Raw genomic sequence first — 20,322 nt, 5'->3', positions numbered from 1 at the left:
GACTTTATAGTATACATCCATCTGGTTTCCTCGTGCTTTTGGTTTTCACCCATTCCAAAGCTGTAACCGTCTTTCTATCAATGCTACGCGGACTCAGATCCCATGAAAGCGTCATTAAATCTAGAATCGGTCGTCTTGTGACCCTCATGAGCCGGTACAGATGTGACAGCAGGAGCCATAACCTTCATTTTACGATTTTTTCCTGTCTCGGAGGGAGCTATCCGAGCTTGTAATCGCAACCAGAACCTTGAGTGGTCCTTGAGCCAATCTGTGTAGATCTGAGCCGACAGTCCTGCATGTTGCTTTACGTCACTCACCGTTGAACTTGTACGAGACTTCTACAGGGATGGGAACCCAGGTGAAAAGCGCTGCTATCTGGCCGAAGCCCCACTGATTATCCTCAAAGTCGTCGCCTGCGACATTTCGGAGCTCATTTCTCTGTTGCCAGAGTATGACCAAGCCCCAAAGCAAACCTAATAGTTAAGATTCAGTCTTTTTGGATAGATAATCAGATTATGGTGTAACAAACCGATGAGTGAAAGGATCGTTAATAGGCTCCAGAGAATTGTCAATACAAGTAGCGGCTTCTTCATACTCGGTCTCTTCTCAAACTTGGGGTAGACGGTTGTGACACTCTGTGTGAGAAAAGAAAAGGCACACAGTCCTGCTACAACGAAAACGACAGACTTATGATATGGAACCGGCGTTATTTTTTTGAAGGCTGGCGAGCTTACACAGCCTTTGCTAGCTTGTAGGTAGTCGCTCTCGGCGCTTCCAGTAAGCCTGCTCTGTGACAAGGCGGCAGTCGCTAGGGCAAACCCCAGCAGGAATTGGAAGAACCGCTGCCACCATCTCGCAATTGGGTGGACAAGACAGAAGAAGATAATAAGAAGGGAGTTAAGTTGGACGAACATGAGAATTTGCATTTCGGCAATCTCAAAAATAGTTGGTTCCTGACCCATGCGGACCAATGTAGCCACGGCTGACGCGAAAATGAGGAAGCCATTTGACTCCCAGAAAACAATCTGGATGTCACTACTAGATTCAATAACGTCTCGCACTCCTAGTCGTGAGCCCCATGGTAGTTTCGGGGCAACAAGATGAAGCGTGCGGAATATTGGCCCGAAGATGAGTGTTAAAACAACCTGAAAGGTGTAGGCGTACATCATCTAGAAAGCGGACCTCTTGTCAGCCATCGTCGGTATTTACATGCCGATTGAATCTTGCTTACTCCTATGCCGGACAGATCTGGATTGCCTGTTCCATAAGTAAGGAGACATAGGTTTGGACATTGCTCGACTCCTTGTGTGATATCCAAGTCGTGTGCAGCCACGAAGTTGAAGAAATCTTGAATGCTTGTAAAATTGCAGCTCAGTAGGTCATTGGAAGCCACTGAGCTAGACGACATTGTGATGGCTGCTAACGTAACAATAGACAGCTCTCTAACGTTCAAGGTAAAAATAAGGGTGAAGTCTGGTAATGTCACTCAGATGTGAGACTTTGTGTTGTCTTCAGTGTGACCTAGTTAGAATTTATCCTTCTCGCGCAACCCATGATTTATACTAGATGACACCACCGAACACGGGGTCTGAAGCAAACGACATACAAAACTTCTATGTCATGAGCTCCAGTTTCTAATTTTGGTTCGGGTGTCTCAGCAAGGGTCGTGGTGCAGGAAGCTCGCAATGGTCGTCAAAACAGGTGGTGCTGAGTTGGGGGCTAAGAAGACTAAACAGCACAGCCCCATCTCATTTGACCCCAAATGTAAAATTCGAAGATCAAAGAATCTTACGGCAATGGTGACTTTGAGTCTTAAAACCTATAGTACCATGTTCTACGATCATTGACCAAGTCTCGCAACGACGGTGTCGGTAGTCGATCGGCTTCAGCTTAGAGATAAGTTCCCGGTTAATAAACTGAGCACATAGACTGATATAATGACGTATCGCACTGTGGACTTGCTGAGTTCAAGAGAATGAATATATATGAACTGGGTGTAGCTAGAATAGAACGTATAATGATTGCTAAAGCGGGCAGCAGAGTACTAGTGCGAACTGTAGTAACTAAAAAGTTGTAAAGAGTGGGGACGATATCGATATATGTCATTCGAAAGTTGAGATTCTCGTGTCATTGAAATCAAATCTTATGTCTTGCTTCCTATGCTGAGCACGGGCAAGCACCATATGAAGGATCGTAGGATGCGCCGATGTGATATGGGCTAGCATATGCCGTGTTCACCTCCGAGAGCATCTGAGAGTAGGCTTTTGAAAAGAGAGTAGGATGTCAGTTATGTGACTCAGGTAAGGCAGGATTGAAACAAGCGCATCTACTTACTTGTGATGTTTACAGCGACGTTATATAAGCCAGTGCCTTCTTGCGTTTTAAGAGTCACTTCTCCGTCGAGCCAATAATACTCATTGTGCCAGTGGTTCGCCAGGTTGGTGAACCAAGTGTAGCCGTAGTCAGTCCCACCTGTAGCGTTATAGCATACACCAGATGGATCATTGCAGAACGGAGCTGGATGATCGCGGTATTGCATTCCTCCTCCACCCGCAACGAACTTGAATGTTCCCGAGGCAGCAATTGAGAGGTCTGTTGTTGGACCAGCACGTCTAGACTTATTGTGAGCGTACCTCGGTCTGTGTCCTACATTCTGAATTGACTTACTGCCAATACTCAACTTCCCATCGGAGCAAGACATAACCAGTTCCTCGTAAAGTCACATAATCCGTATTGTGGAAGAGAAGGTATGTACCAGCTATCACAGATGAGTTGTTGATTTTTAGGAGATGTTCACGTCTTCTCTGGGTAAACTAACTCAAGTAACCTGGCTGCCATGCAACCCAAGTCCCGGCAACTTCAGAAACGCCAGTTTCAGCACGGTGAGTGAGTTTGGTCGCTCTGGTACCAAGACGAAAGTCTCCAGTAGGTCCAGCTAAGGTGGATACCACAAGTGAAAAGATAGCTGAGAGTTTTGTCAAATAATTGAGCTTCATGATTGCACTGAATGTTTCTTGTTTGTGATAATACTTTTTGAACAGTTAGTAAGACTTGTATTAGCAATGAAGGATCGAGTAAGGAGTTTCTTATATAGGTAAAATAGATTTATCATAATGGCTGACAACGATGAGGTCAAAAATCTGTACAAAATGCCAACGCTGATCATCTGCACCCCGGAACGCCACCTGATTCCTAATGCACTCCAGGCATGTCAAATTGCTCTCATGCTAGCCTAGTCTGAACTTTATTCACGTCTGCTTCTTTCGCAATACTTTCGCATGTCATTTCGTCGTGTCTACGGTTTTCTCTCCGGACAATAGTCCGATGAACTGAGCCAGAGCCCTTGGGCAAATGAGCTGCCCGAGAATTTAGGGTTTCAATCGATAATCGATGTTCCAGCGGTCACAGGCGCCGGTGTTCAAATTAGATATGTTATGCATCCGCGCCAATCAAGTCTAATTCATTATTCGAGGCCGTTCAGGGATATCACGTTTTGAGTTAAGACCAGAATCGGCGCCGCGTTCCCCGACATTTTGGAGAAACATAGGGAGAGGGGCTCTTTTATGTAGCTGTAAACCAGTGCAACGCTAACACTCGTTGTAACCATCTACGATCTTTCACGCCGAGACCTGCCCCGGATTTCCAGGAACATGTCAGACCACCTCACGATCTAAAAGTTCTGTGGGGTATAATGCGGGGTGTCATGATCCTTGGTTACGGCTGTGCAGCATTGAGTTGGCCTTCTCTCGCACTCTTTACTTCTAGAACACAACAGGCGTGGCGTGTTGGTAAGAGTGGTGTTAAAACTGCTTGTCTTTCAATGTCCGCCCAATGTTCCGACTCCAAAGTCTCTCGGTCCAACTCCCGGGACTTGCTATTGTTTCCTGGCATCTTCCAGAACATGCATAAATTACTGCCATCATGGTGGCATTGTCCTATTTGCCTTGCAGCGACCTGCGATCCAACGGTGTTTCGAATAAGTCACCATGCATCTATCAAAGACTTTGTCGTTCCTGGTGGTCGCGCTGTGTCTGGGCAGATGCCAAGCTCAGACTCAAAACAGCAGTTCGAACACAACATGCACTCCCAGACTGGTCACCTATCCAGTCCCATCGGGAGTGTCTACCGATAGCACATACAGTGTGCGCGTTCGGTCACCTGGTCTTCCGTGGCAGACATTAGGGACGTACCAAGCAACTGTGGAGATGATCAATACTACAACCGGAAGCGCCATCTCGTACAGCTCCGGCATGGCTTACTTCGACTTCTCTGGGACGGTCGACATTTCTGTACAGTATCTGCCAGGTTCTGTCAACATCGCCGAGGTTCGTCCATACTCATATGGAATCATTCCTAAGCCGAGTGGCAACAACACATATGAGTTCACGCTATCAAAGCCCGGAAACGTTGTCTTTCAGGTCAACGGAGACATTTTTCATGTACTCAATCTCTTTAGCAACAAAGTCGAGACAAATGTTCCTAATGACAACGATCCAAATGTGATCTATTTCGGGCCCGGTTTGCATAAAGTTGACGGTGGCGTACTTTATGTGAACTCCTCTCAGACACTCTATCTTGCTGGCGGCGCTGCGCTACAAGCATCGGTGGTTTTCCGGAATGTCAGCAGGGGAGCAATTCGAGGAAGAGGCATCTTGTATAAGCCGTCAGCCAACGCAATCGACGTTGAGTATAGTAGTGACATCACCATCGAAGGAGTGACTGTGTTGAACACAAAATACACCAGCTTTCTTGTTGCCCAGAGTACAGGAATTACGATAAGTAATGTGCGGGCATTCTCGGCAACTAGCTATGGTGATGGCATTGACTTATACTCGACCACGCATTCCCTCATTGAGAATGTATTCCTACGCACGAGTGATGATTGCATTGCTATCTACAACCATCGCAATGACTGGTACGGCGATTCAGTCAACATTACGATCAAAGATTCGTCATTATGGGCTGACGTCGCACACCCTATCAATCTGGCAACTCACGGAAATGCCGAAGATCCGGAGACTCTGTCAGATCTGACAATCAGTAACATCGATATTTTAGACCACCGTGAGCCTCAGGTGCTATATCAAGGTTGCATTGCCATTAATCCTGGAGACGAAAACATCGTCAAAGACGTTCTGATCGAAGATATTAGAGTCGAAAACTTCCGGATTGGTCAATTAGTCAACATGCGCATCATGTATAATCCTAAATGGAATGCAGCGCCGGGAAAGCTAATATCAAATGTTACAATCCGAAACTTGGACTATAAGGGGAGTCATGCAAGCCCATCCATTCTGGTTGGATACGACGAGATAAGGCGTATCGAGTACATCACGTTCCAAAACCTGACCATCAATGGCCAAGCTATCTACGACACGATGAAGAAGCCGTCTTGGTATCTAACTAGCGACATTGTGCCTATGTTTGTGAATGAACATGTCACAAATTTGACATTTTTGCCATAAGTAATGGCCAAATTAGGTAGATAACGTGCAAGAAAGGGCTAATAATGCAGAGTATTGTAAAATAAGGGTGTATGAAGGCCTTATGTTTGCCATCGACCTGTCTGCTGTATCTGATTGACCGCTGCTTCCATTTGTTGAATAACAACTCGATGGCCCTGATGTCGAATGAACTCCGGCAGCTTGCAGTACGTATACTTGACAAAGGTAACCACGAAGTAGTAGCAGTACAAGGCAAGTAGTGCGTCAGGGCTTCCAAGCCCATATGCTACTGCAAACTTCCTCGGAAGCCACTGGGCTGTAAGAATGCGCACAAAAGGCAAGCCCCATGCTAAGTACCACGGCAGCCCTTTCGGATACAATATAGCATTTCCTAATTTCTCTGCATCCTCAGTGACTTCTAATTCATTCATATTATGCTCCCAATACTCGTCAAACTCAGCCAGTGTTCTTGGCCACATCTCCATAGGCATCCTGAGGCTTGTGCCATACGCGGCGAACTCCTGGCAGAGTTGTTCCTTTTCAGAATCTGGAATCATGTCATAGAAAGTTTCGTGCACCTTCAGAAACCCCACAAAGAGAGTTGCCGCTGTCCAGCGATGCAGTTCCGGATCATCCGCATCGTATTCTGCGCTCTTGACGAAAGAGTGCTGCCCATGGATCACGGAAGTAATCGTCTTTTTCTGCTCATCAGTCCCGTATAGAACAGCAGTCATGTATGCTTTGGTTCTCCGCAGACGTCTGAGGGGCTGCTGTGCGAATTGAGAGTGCCGGAAACTGCCTGCTGCTAGCTTTGGATTTGCGAATTGCATGAGGATGGCGAAGGCGCCGGCAAGAAACGAGATCGGGTCACGGTTCATGGCTTGCAGAAGGGTCATCTGCTCGCCAGCACCGTGCTTTCCGTCGCCTTTGCAGCTAGCTGTGTATCTGCTGACTGTCGCATACTCATGGATTGATTTCATGATCCTAGAGGAAAGTGGAAGTGAAGAGAGCTAAGGGGCGGAATGATGGGTTCAACACGTCACTTTGCAGTGCAGCTAGTGCATTAAAATCTAGGTAGCACCGTAGCACCTAGAGACAGGCGGCAACCATGCGCGATGTGGGGAACCAGGCAGTGGCGGCTATTAGTCGATAGATTCTGCTGTCTTCGCGTGACGGCATATTCCTTCCAAGATCTATTTCGACTCCTCGCAGGATAATATGTGGCTTCTTCCGCGCTGATTACTATCTGTCCCGCTGGTGTTACTCGCCCGTTGTATCAGAGCAGATCGCTGCTACATGTGTTCGATATAATCAATAAGACTAGAGCTATCCTGATCATTGTTGGGATAAATCGACTTTGCTCCACCAAAACTCACACTCAGCTCTGCCCCAGGTATCATCAACAAACTCAGCAGTTACGCCGATGTCGCCACCAATTAGCTCTTCGTTCCCCCGGCCAAAGATCATGGCCTTTGGTGATTCACAGTCATATGGTTCCCAACGCACGCGGTTCGGGTACGGGCCGCTAACAGCATTGGGATCACCCTTCGTAATAAAACTCGTAATATATGCGTTGATGGTGCCCGCAAGCTTTTTTTGAGCCGGGGACCTTTTGCAGACCGCAGGGTCACATGCCTCGTAAGCCATGTTATCTGCATGACGCGCGCCGTCCTCGATTGAAGTTATCAAAGCCCAATGGTACAGATACACTGGATCAGATTGAGCTGCTGAAGAAAGCTCTGCCGTCTGTCTCACCGGCGCGACGTACGCATAATGACCATAAGCAGCCTCTATGCGTTTGTACTGATCTCCAAGACCTGGGCGGTTTTCTTTATATTTGGAGTCTCGGAACGCTGCTGGGTCGGGATAGAGCCGGTCAATAGTCGCCAAATCAGATTCTGATAACAGGGGAAGTAGCTCTCGAAAGAACTGGACAAATTCAGATGAGGTTCGCATCGCCTTGTTCACGTATAGGGAACCCTCATTGCCATTGAAGCCCGTCATAATGGGGACCTTGTGCCACCTCCCCGACGTCCATGTTTCTAAAGGCGGTCTTGGTATGATATCGCCATCAATGACAGGCTGGAAGGCCCATTTGAGCGAAGGATTGTATTTGTCGAAAACCGTTGTCTGTGCAGCTTTAATGACGTCTGTGGACTGCTTGCGCAGGAAAGGAAATATCTCATCCTCACGAAGATCTTCAGGGCAGCCTGCTTCGCGGATAAAATCCCTAAATTGTGCCTCATGAACCTCCGCGTTGAAGGGTCGAACAGCACGAGATGTTGGAGCTCCTGATTCCAAGATTACCCTGTGGAAGAGCGGTGCAACTTTATCCTTATAGTTCATCAGGTGGTGACCAATCTGCTGACGTCAGATTATTGTATAATGATAGTGATCCAAAAAGATTTACCGAATGCGCCCCTGCTGACAGGCCGATCAACGTCACATTTCCTGGATCACCTCCAAATGTTGTAATATTTTCATGAACCCATTCCAAAAGTAAAATCTGGTCTCGTAGACCAAGGTTGAGGATGCCCTCCTTTGAACTAAGTGTTGATGGCAGAAATCCTAGAGCTCCTATTCTATAGTTGAAAGACACAGCAACGAAAGGCTCTGCTGAATGTGAAACCATCGATGCCGTTTTGTGCATGGATGATGTTCCCCTGTTGAAAGCACCGCCATGGATATAAACGGCGACCGGCAGCTTGTCATGGGCACTGATCTTACCCGCATGCCGGAATACATTGGCCGTTAAGCAATCCTCAGAGTACTCCACTTGCGGCGCCAATGCCGCTCTGAGAGGCTTCCCAGGAGCTGCAGAACCGTATTTCGAAGCATCCATTGTGCATGTTGATGCCGCAACGGGAACTGCTAATCGGAAACGTCTATCGCCGGTGGGCGGCAGTGCATACGGTACACCGAGAAACGCATCGATTGGCCGTGGCAGATCTTCACATAATTGCACGCCTATAAACGTGCCCTGGGTCAGGGTGACCCGGGGCCGACTAGTGATATCAGATTGGGCGTCCATAAGGAGGTCTCTGATTTTTTTTGGAATGCAAAGATAAGTGTTGTTGCTGTGATATAATCTACCAGAGTCAAAGGGAGTCAGACCAAAGTAGCATTGGTGTAACGAGTGCACATTTGACGTCTCTCTGTGTTCCATTAACCAATAAGTTGTAATTTGGTCTAGGCCCGATGGCGAGGTGAGGAAGAGTCCTCGGAAATATTTCTCGGGCAACTGTGGAGTCTGAGGATATACCTTTGGTTAACATAGCCACACGTTTACCCGATAAGAGTTTCCCGTGCGAGGTTCCCGAGAAGAGGAAATGTTTTCCGACATTCGGGAAAGATCATGTTTGACCCATCACCTAATTATTCATGTCATATCAGATCGCACGAGTCTCAGATTCAATCAACTGAGAGCTCTGGTGACATTTCACTGTATTATTAGAATTGTTCATCGTCTCTATTGTCTCTCTTCAGCCCAGGAATCACACCATCTCTCTCACTGAATCCACGGGTATGTCCTTCAGATACATTTCTAACCTCTCATCTGCTTCTTTTCCAAGTTTAGTTGCCTCTTCAAACCGGCCTTTAAGCACAAGCAAGTTCCTTAGACGCCATATGTCAGCTATTACTTGCGGAGATGCCACCCCCTCTCCAAAATCTCGCAGTGCGATGGTATTGTTCATTCTTTCGATGACGATATCTTCAACGGCTCCAGACTCAAGATCGATATTGGTCAAGACACCTAGCAGATAGGCTAGAATCCTGGAATGAAGACGAGTGACTTTGGGTTTGGTTGTAGAAGTGACTCTTTTCCTGTTATAGTTGATGCCATCGCTGCTCTCCTCATCTGACATATCTGGAAGATCCACGCGCTCATTGAGAATCCTGCTCTTCAGCAGTGCAGACAGCAACCGAAATCTCGTGTTCGACTCAGGAACTTCTACCATGACTCTCTCCTGAAGTTCGTTAACAGTCCTGTGTTTAATAATCTCATAATTAGCTGGTGGGACATTCCCAGCATCTTGTGGAACAAATTCAACAGCAGGATGGAGGCGAACGGCACCCGCCGTGATTGTCTCCATCGGGATTTTGAATTTCACCAAAGAGAACCATGTATCAGCGTCTTGTAGTTTCTCTTCTGTGAGTTTGAGTAACCCGGAGTTCCACATGAGGCGGTAGTAAAGGAGTAAGAACCTCTCACTGAAATTGCTGAGCACGATATCTGCATTGAGCGACCAGCCTCGCTCCAAAATCGATGGCAACAATTGCACCAAGTTGTCTGCAGAATTCTTGGTCAGAAGCAACAGACCACGCAGCAATTGAATGATAGCATGACCATCAACATAATGATTTCGTGCAAGGCCGATTAGATGGGCAATAAGCATCTCGTAAAGTCGGGTCTGCTTCAAATGCATAACGCTGTGTAGAATTTCCAACAAGTTCCAGATGAACAGAGGCCCTTCTAGCTGCAGCATCTGCTCGACCTGGAGAAATGCCTTCCGTGCAAGACGTCCTGCGAGGATACCCTGTCCACGCAAAAGAAGGTCTGCTACGAGCTTGAAAGACGTACTAATGCTTTCGGGGTCGTAAGGCTTTGCTTCGCTGATGTTTGGTAGATACAAGGAAAGCTCGGAGGTGTCCCGCACAAGAGCACGATCTGACTCTCTCATTGTCTCGTAGAAAGTTGTGCACCACGATCGAATATTTGTGAAGAACATCAGAAGCATTGTATCAGGACGACTCATTTTAGGTGAAGTCAGCCACAACTGCGTCACCTGTTGCTGGGCTTTCGACGGAGTGTCATGTTGTCCATCCAGCTCGTCTGGCTCTGTGTCGGGAGACAAGCTGCAAACTGTAGGGGTGCGCCGCGTATTTTTGTAGAAACCCCATTTAGTAAACCTCTTCTTGTACATCTGTGGTCTGAAATCATACAGGGTTAGCGTTTCCGGGATTGTAGGTAGAGCCGCATGAGCAAATGCAGCTAGCTGGCGCTGGTTTCTATAAAAGCAGAAACGGGATTCTTACGTAGCTTGAAAGCTGTATTTCTCTTTCATATGCGCCATCACATATCGAAGTTTCCTCCTCTCATGCATGTACAATCGCTGTATATGGGGATAGACAGCCGCCCATTCTGCCTTGGTATGGGGCTTGGGCTTGGGCTTTCGGACAGCTGTGGCTAAGCCTGTTTGAACTTGGTGGCCTGAAGCAACCGGTTTGCAGGCCAGAACGGTCAAAGGCGCATGCGCTGAAGCCATGGGGAAGCCTAAACGATGGATAGGTAGGTACCGTATAGGTAGGTACAGTATTAAACACCTAGAGTCGTAGTAATCACATGAGGCGTATCAGGATCCGTGAAGAGATGGAACTAATGTCACTGTTCCGACTGGACACCTGCCACGGAAGAAATGAAGTCTCCGTCCATCGCCCTTCTTGCCATCGACGCTGTTGCGTTCGGAGAAAATGATGTTGCCTGACCTTCCAGGAAGGTGAAGAAAGGTACAGGCTGGCAGGAGGCGTTCTTGAAGGAGCCAATGATTGACCTTGAAAAAGTTCCCTTTCGGAGTGAGGTGGCTTTGTTTGATATGTAAGCGAACGGGGCTGATTACGGCGGACTGTACTCGAATATGCGACAAACCCGGTCATTACCTTAGGACCTCCACTTCCGCAACCCCACCACTCGAATTTGTACTCTCCAACAGTACTTATTCTAGGTGTCTTCGAAATGGCTACACCATGAATTTGATTTCTACGAGTAACCTACCCAGCAGCCGCCTGTCAGAGCTAGATATTTTAGGCCAAGAAATCAGAGATGAATTCTAGAGTAGACTAGGTCTCTATAAGCATATTCAATGGCTTACTGTCGAAGGTTTGCTAGAGGGGTAATGTATCTTTAATATTGAGAACTGTTAGCGAGTACACGCTGGGGGCACGAAAGCCACTGGTTCAAGAAATCCTGACGAGTTTGTCTCGGCGGTACCTACAGACAGCCGTACTTAGACAAAATGTTTAATCTTAGCATCATCCTCATATAGCGATTCAGCCAATCACGGAACGACCATAAGTTCCCAGACAAGTTGGCGTTTTATAGGGAGGCTGATTCATGATCGCCAGCTGCCTTGCGAGAGGATCATTCACATTGTACGACATTTGATCGGATCGTCTGAGCCCGCATACTCCGAGTGTGTAAAGTCTGTAATAGACAGGCCATTATATATAAAGATGGATTGCTCTCCACACGAAGGCAGTAGCATGCTGTTTATCACTAGTTCTAACATACAGCATCTCCCATCGAGACTTTTGACTACTAGCATTATTCGTTCTCTCTACGTCTACCCAACTTAGCACGTCTACCGCATCATGTCAGCAAATATGGAGGCAAGAGCATCCCATGAAGCCAGTTTCTTCGGAATAGTCGCCAAGCAAGTCTTTCATAATGTACCTCCAATCCCACCACATGTCAATTTGAAGGACCAGGTGGCTATTGTGACTGGTGCTAGTTCAGGGCTTGGGATGGAGTGTGCTCGTCAGCTCCTGCAACTGCAGCTCACGCATTTAATTCTTGCAGTGCGATCTCAATCGAAAGGCCAAGATACTGCAACCACACTGCAATCTGAATTTCCAAGGGCACATGTCGAAGTTTGGCTACTCGATATGGAGTCATACGACTCAGTACGGGGTTTTGCTGGTCGCTGCGAGCAGCTTCCCCGTCTCGACGTTGTTATCCTCAATGCAGGCTTGGGTAAAATGCATTTCACCCGCGCCGCAGGTGAACACGGTCGTGAAGTGACGATACAGGTCAATTACCTAGCTACCATTCTCTTGACCATTCTCCTTGTACCCATAATCAAGGTTAAAGCTGTTGCGGCAGGTAAAGCTGAACAACTACCTGGAAGAATAACAATAGTCACATCGGATATGTCATTTTACGCCAAATTGGACGAGAAGGCACCAAGCATTCTTGACTCGGTGGATAATCCCGAAGGCTATGACGGGTTGCTCCAATACGGAAAATCGAAACTTCTCCTGACAATGGGTGTGTCGAAGCTGGCTAAAGCTGTGAGCGCCGACGACTGCATTATCAACGCCGTCAATCCAAGTGCCGTTAGAGGTACTGCTCTCATGCGCGAGGCAGAGACGCTTGTACCTAAGATCATTATTGGACTTTCCAACGTTATTTTGGGTCGTAACCTGGTCGATGGAACCAGGCAGTACCTACATTCTGCGCTAGTGCTCGGGAAGGATAGCCACGGCTCTTTTTGCGACTGGAAGATCAGACCGTAAGCATTTGTGATGACTATTCACTGATTATGTTGTTCGATGCTGATTAACAAGCCCGTAGGTATCCTCCCTATATGTATACTGAATCTGGTCGTCAGATAACAACGAAGCTATGGGACGAGACGCTGAAGGAACTCCAATTTGCTGATGCGGGAAATGTTTTAGAATCATTGAAGAGTTATATGTAGCTGCGTCCATGTACCATTATCGGCGGGCACCATTAGATGGATAGCGTTCTTTGCAATACGCCTCTTTCGTTTATCCTGAACCAGAAGCGCGCTTTGATGAATGTGACATCATACCTAGACCTCGACTATCGTCAAGCTTCCTACTTAGCGCCTGAACTCGTTTACAATTATTACTACATCTATTGGGCGGGTACAAAGATGTGGGGTGTCCTATTCCTTTGTTAATATAACTAGTAGAGTGCATTTCAGTTGCATCCCTGAAAGAGTTTCCGAATGTTGTTCAATAGCCAATCAGAGCGTCGATGAGAAGTAAAACATGCGCAAACACGCGCAACTTGTCAAAAAATAGTAACACCACATGCCGCCTAAGACTTACCTATATCTTTACCTTGATAGGTCTGTCGGGGAAAATGTGTCTTCTTGTTGAGTTTCCATCGATTTTCCAAGAAGGACTTGCGCAGTAACATAGCAGTTTTTCTCATTTCGATAAGGGTATCAAAGGTGCAGCAATGAATAATGCTGAGCTGGCTCGACGAAAAACGCCATGGCTTGACATGCCATTGGTGTTGTCCGGCAATTATAGAGAATACGAATGTACCCTGAACGAAACTTCGCAGTGCGACTACCAACAAGGCTACTGGAGATTCTGGTAAGTCGTGGGTTCGATTACGAGTACTCCACGGCTAAAATGATTCTGTTCTAGGTATGAAGCTGACCACAGATACGCTCTTCCAACCGTCGCGCTATTTCTTGCTGTTATCCTGGTCTTTACTTTAGGTCATGTTGCGAGCAAGATCCTTCCCCGGCGAATGTTGGAGTTGAGATCATTTACAAAGATAAGGGCATTGTTCCGATACCTATCCTACAGAACAATAAGGATATCGCCATTAGACTGGAATTCAGCGCCTCTGGGAATTCTCGTATTAGCAGCAATTGGTGTGATCTTCTTCTTATGCATGACGCTTGGCCCAAAGCCCTATTACTGGCCCAACACATATGAAGTGGACTACGGATCTTCGCCCCCTATTGCAACAAGGACTGGCTGGATGGCGCTGGCGTGTATGCCTTTCGTCTTTGTTACCGCAGGAAAGGTCAACTTGATCACGTTTTGCACTGGGGTGTCGCATGAGAGGCTTCAGGTATTTCATCGCTGGTCATCGTATGCTTTCCTTGTACTTGCATTAATACATATCTTCCCCTTTATTGTATACAATATTCAGATGGGTATGATGACAGACATGTGGAATATGTCCATATTTTATTGGACGGGCGTAGTCGCGCTCATAGCTCAAGGCTGGTTGACCTTCGCCTCGTGCGGTCCGTTGAGGTAGGCAAAAGCTCTGACCATAGAGCACGCCCACGATACTCGGTATGAGGCTGAATGTTAATAGGAATTGGAGCTACGAATGGTTCAAGTTTTCCCACTTCGTAGCAGCACTGGTCTTTGTGCTGTTTCTTTTCTTTCACTGCGATGCAACATTGACGGCTTGGTAAGTCTCTACACAGGACTCATGCAGAGCAAGGTTTTGAGTAACTGACAATGGCAGGGACTATTTTGTTGCCACAGGCATTCTTTTTTCCCTCTCATGGGCGTACCGCCAGACTCGGATCTATTTTGAGCATGGTGTACGCCATCGTGCGGAGCTTAGCCTTACCCCAAATGGCTTCATACTTGTTCGAATACCAACAAATGCAAGTTGGACCGTTGGGCAGCACTACTTCGTCCGCTTCATGACCCTTGGTCTGCATGCCTGGACAGTTCACCCATTCACTGCATGCTCTCTCCCATCTTCAGATCGCGGAAGAGGCGCGCGATCTAGCTCTGAGTTAATATTTGTTATCAGGCCTCGCGGCGGATTCACGGCCCGACTAGCTCACCTTGTTGAATCGCTACCAAACACGAAGGTTAGGGTATTATTAGACGGGCCATACGGTGGCGGTGATGTAAAGGCTTTGCAAAATAGCAAGCGGACACTGGTTATTGCTGGTGGGTCGGGCGCCGGCTGGACATTGCCTTTCATTAACTCGTTTTTGAGGCATACTGCCAAAGGCCTCTCTTCTACAGCGGACGCAAGGCCAAGTCAATCTATGAAGGTGATCCTAGCTACGAGGGACATGTTGACCACAAAATGGTTTGAAGAAGAGGTCCAACGACTTCTTGATTCAATACCAACAACAGAACCAAAACCAACTCTCGATATTGAGATATACTATACCGGGTCGAAGGCTGATATGGCAGAGCCAAGAGGAACTGAGCAGCTCCTCAAAGTATTGAATGAATCACCAAAAAGTGCACCCAAGCTGGAGCCAGACCAAATTACTTCATACGTTTCAAAATCAGACGAAAGCGACCAAAATCTTGTACAGAGGGTACAACACATTCAACATGTCGATTCGCGACCCGACCTAGTGTCAATAATACAGGAGGAGGTGGGCTCAATTAGTCAGAGTCAGCCCTTAGGTGTTTTCGTGTGCGGACCATTGAGTATGCAGAGCGATGTTGCCAACACTGTGGCTTTTGAACAGCTGCATATAGCCAAGAAAGGCACAGGAGACGTGGTTTTACACATAGAACATTTTTCTTAGGCTTAATCACAAGCAGGCTGCAGGTGCTAGAGAGTAGGAAAATCTTACAGAAGGTAGCTAAGTAAGAGACTTTCCTAAAGCAAGATTTTAGTAGTAGAAAGTAAAGTGCTAATGCTAAAATATAGTTATTTAATGATAATTAAAAGATTATGTGTCTATGACATCGGATAAGTAGCTTAGTGATTGGTTAGAAAGTGGCAAGTTTTCCGAACATGACGGACCCGATACTGATCCACTTCGCACCATAAGTTTTCCGCCATATCAGCTTCCCGTTCCCGATTCGGAAAACTCTGTCACTCTAACTGCCCCCGTCCTCGACGGAATACTCCAAAGCCCCCTGACGGACAAATCTGTGCACAGTGTCCATCTCAATCCAAACATCACTCTTTTGAAACTCCAGTCCTTTTCCATTTGTCTCATAGGTTTGGGCTTCAATGGCCGACGGAACTCCTGGTCCGGGGAATGGGATCCCCGGGGCTCGACCATATCGATCCCACAAAATCCCAGCCTGTGATTTCTGTCGTAGGCGAAAGTCCCGCTGTGATCGGGTCCGTCTCAAGGAGCCATGCTCCCTTTGCCGCACTCATGAGAGGGAATGCACTACGGCAGCGGATGATGTTGATGCAGTGAAACCTAGACGGTCGGCACCTCCTCGACCACGGGCCCGGAAGACAGATCGGCCATGGGTCGTTTCGTCTCCTGCCAATACACCGGTAGCAGCCGAAAACAGCATTGCGCCCACTCAAGATCCTCACGGCAGTGCATTCAGCTCCAATAGAGTCGAAAATGCGGCCAACACGATGTCACCGCTGGCTACAGCAACAGGGCTTTCCAGCCACATCATAGGCCCAGCCCTAGCTAGGGACGCGCAGATGTTGGAGCAGTTTATGTCGCCAAGAGACGATATTGCTGAAAGTCATGTTCATCCCAACCCATATAGCGTCTATTCCAATGATCCGCGAAACCCAGTAGTTTATATGAAGGTTCCCCGGCAACGAGGTGCTATTTCATCCGGAAACGGGACCCCAGGATTCAAGCAATGTGAAGTCATAGACAAGATACTGGAGCCCCTTGGGCCTAGTCTTATTGAATTGTGAGTATTTCGCTATTTCCAATGGAACAATCTACTCACGTCTTGCGTGAAAGGTATTTTGACGTCATACATCCTCCTTTTCCGATCCTCGACGAGACAGCCGTAAGGAAAGCATATCAGCAGGGCGTGCTGCCACATACACTGGTGTGTGAGATATATGCTGTCATGCTCGTTTACTGGGGACTGTCAGATAGCATTGCAGGCACGAGGCGACCTGTGCCCGATGTACGGTACATATGGAACCTTGCTGTCAGTGCAATGCACGAGGACTTCCTCTCTCCGAGCTTTTCGACTGTCCTGGCCTGCATACTAGATCTTCTGGGCCGGCCAATTACTTCAATAACGTACAATGCTGTCAATGTTGGGAGCTCTGTCGCTCTTGCTCAGAGTTTAGGGTTGAATCGGAACCCCAGCAGCTGGAATCTCGACCCAAGACAAAAGAATCTAAGAATCAAGACCTGGTGGGGATTGTTAATACATGACCATTGGTAAGATTGAACAACATAGGAAGAGATCTTACCGCTAATAATTTATCTTAGGGGGAGTTTGAGTCATGGTACTCCAGGTCATATTCACCGTGATCAATGGGACGTTGCTCTTCCCGAAATCAGCACGATCTTGGATGATGCACCCTCGAATAGTAATACATCTGTGTCAGAAGTACGCCTCCGTGGGGCGCATTCCTTTATTGCTCTCTGTCGTCTCACGAAGATACTTGGCGATGTCTTATCAGTGGTGTACTCTTTACGAGAAGAGCCGGTGGAGCATACCTTGAAAGTCCTCCGACGTCAGGAGGCTGCGATTGACGACTGGCAAGATTCGTTGCCATCTTGGTTGAACCCAGGAGGGACAGAATTTGAGCGTGATCAGCCCGGCTCATTGAATCTGCGACTGTCTTTCCTCGCCGTGAAGATGTGTATATGTCGTGTGGCACTCCAGGTAATTTCGACTTTCTCCCAACCCTGTGCCCGCTTCACCATAAAGCTGACAGTCATAGGCAACCCGCGTGAGTGATCAAGAAGAAGCTTTATATCATCAGTCTCGATGCATCAAATCGGGAAATGCGCTCATTGACTTTGTCGTCTCAATGTCAATTGATGAGACCAAAGTGTTTTGGCTACCATGTAAGCTAAGCTGTCACAGCCAGCTGCATTCATCCTTGGCTTACAATCTACAGATACAGCATACCACTTTGCATCTGCCGCTACTCTAATGATGAGATGCGCTCTGGAGGCGCAGACAGATAGTGCTGCCGACAAGTGTGTCACGAGTGCTCGAAAGTTAATAGATTATCTCCGGAAGATGAAGACAGATACGAATTGGGACCTGGCTGATATCTGCCTTGGTCAATGCGAGACGACTGTCAAACAAATGAGTCAAGGTGGTTATTTGGAGTTTCGAAGACGGAACAACGGGATCGGACGACCTCGGCAAGGACAATCTCAGTCACAAATCCATCGCCCGGTCCATGTCGATCAGTCACTCAACCAAGATGATAGTGCTGATGCGGAGGCGGATATCGATGAAGACATGCCCTTGGTAGACGGGACTCTAGAGCCAAATACAGGCATAGATGATTGGCAGGAGCACATGCCGGAGAACTTCTACTTCCCGGATCTATGGCAGGTTTCATACGCAGATTTTCAGCGGTGGACATGGACATGATGAAAAATAACACTTGGCTTTACAAATATTCATGCAACGCTACACTTTGGCTAGACCGAAGCCTCCTTTGGAAATTCGACAAGCAATCAAGAAGATGGTTCCTAGACACAGACAAGTTCCACCAAATGTGAAAGCATACTTGTACTCTCCGTCGCCCTTCTTGATCAGCATTCCTGCTATCGGAGGACCTGTCAAATTTGCAAAGCTGATGATCGAATACACCATGCCCATTCTTGTGCCTGCCTTTCGTAAATCTGTTGTCAGGGATGACAAAGCAGCAGGGAAAAGCCCTTGAACGGTAGCTCCGAAGATGCCTACACGTAGGAAAACTTGTCAGCGGGTGAGAACTTTGTCTGTATATGGTGGCAACATACCGTATAGAACGGCCCAACAATACAACGCAGCGCGATTTTTTACTGCATTCCAGCAATACAAGAGAACCATGCAAGTGAAAGCCGCAGGTGTGACGACATTTAGCGGTCCCAGATACAGGTCTGCTAAAAATCCTGGGACGACGCGACCAATGGCACCAACGCCGTTCATGATCATGAGTAGGTCGATTGAGGCGTCATATGGAAATGAGAGGACGTCGCGACTGAATGTACCGATGCTATTACTGCTTGTTAGAACGAAAATGATGAGAGACTCATTGAAGAGAACCATACTAGTAGAAGGCGAAGTAAACGCCCCAGAAATTCTACGAACAGTCAGATTAATGATCTCTCATGTGAAAAGTTGAGAGCGACCTACAAAGAACATTCCGATGGTAAACAAGGCATATGGTGCTTCTTTAAAGGCCGACAACTCAAGCAGCGGTCCTGAGCGTCGTGGTCGCGTTCTTGCTCTAAGAAACACATTCGCAAGTAATAGAGTGGCAAGCTGTACAAGTGCCATTGCTCTCATTGCCCATGGGAATCCGATTCTTGGCAGAAGTTGGCGGGCCATGACGGGGTAGATCATACCTCCAGTCGCGGAACCGCTGATGGCAATTCCAATGGCCAAGTTCCTCTTCCGCTTAAAGTATGTTGATAGGACGGCCATGACAGGACAGAATAGGCCACCCATTCCAAGTCCAATACACAGTCCCTGAGACAGGAAGAGCTGCCAATATGTTGTTGAAAACGAAGCCATCAAGCTTCCAAAAACAACAAGCGTTGATCCGATCCCGAGAACGATGCGGAAGTAACCGGCATCTGTCAGCCGACCTGTGAAGGTACCGACAACGAACAAGATGAACACTTGCATCGACCCAATCCAACTGATATCAGAGGCCGCATTCGATAAATGTTCTTGGTAGTATGACTGAAATATTCCAAAGGAGTTAATTGTTCCCCAGGTATTAATTATCACGAAGTGAGCCATGAAGGCTTGTGTCCAAGCATTCCAACCTCCATCTGGCGGCGGAGAATCGATGTCGATAGTTGTCCCCTGTCTCGGTATTATTTCTGTCGGTTCTCTGGCTTTTTCGACGTCTCGGGCTGGGGCCTTTTTGGAGAATGAGAAAAAAGAAGACGGCTCTGACGGTATATCATCACCACTAGAGTCTCCACAACATGATGAACATTGTATATCTGATCGAGAGGTGTCCATGTTGACGACTATCATTGTAGGTCAATACTATATGAAGTTGTCCTCAGCCATACTGCCCCTGATTATGCTTGGCCTTGCTTTATATAAATAAAGCGCGTTCTTCACTGTGGGCCATGAAAATCTGGAAACTTCATTGACCCCATTCTAGCACTCTCCCTGATCTATGTCTCCCGAGAATAGCCGTGTCTTCCAAACAACATCCATATGGGTGGCTTGTGTCTTACACGATACATCTGTGGGACTGTCGTCGCCGAGTTTCGGGAGTCGCGATAAGTTTCCCGAACGGACAACTCCGGGTGTTGTTGTGGAGCAAGATTCGCCGACGACTTAGTCAGTGTCTTTCCCGATCATAGTTTGCCGCTTTCATGCTTAGGATAAGATTGCTTGCGACACGTCTGGAATATCTTTAAATAGTTTTGGGATCCTTGCATCACTCAAGTCCTTTCTTCGTGGTGACATTAGTGAA

The 20,322-nt window shown here is 47.3% G+C and overlaps 1 protein-coding gene across 1 annotated transcript; it reads left to right on the top strand.

Moving 5' to 3' along the window:
* Window positions 1-12,371: 12,371 nt before the first annotated feature.
* Window positions 12,372-12,922, top strand: UCRPA7_6777 (putative short-chain dehydrogenase reductase family protein; the record flags this gene model as incomplete). The annotated part of the gene is made up of 2 exons (XM_007919313.1): window positions 12,372-12,733; window positions 12,796-12,922. The coding sequence occupies 2 exons, from the start codon at window positions 12,372-12,374 to the stop codon at window positions 12,920-12,922; spliced, it is 489 nt and encodes a 162-aa protein (XP_007917504.1).
* Between the last annotated feature and the right edge of the window lie 7,400 nt (window positions 12,923-20,322).

Source organism: Phaeoacremonium minimum (assembly GCF_000392275.1).
Source record: "Phaeoacremonium minimum UCRPA7 unplaced genomic scaffold PA7_03_scaffold_496, whole genome shotgun sequence".
Taxonomy (NCBI): domain Eukaryota; kingdom Fungi; phylum Ascomycota; class Sordariomycetes; order Togniniales; family Togniniaceae; genus Phaeoacremonium; species Phaeoacremonium minimum.
The sequence above is the reverse complement of the archived record's forward strand: the minus strand, read 5'-3'. Positions and strand labels throughout refer to the sequence as shown.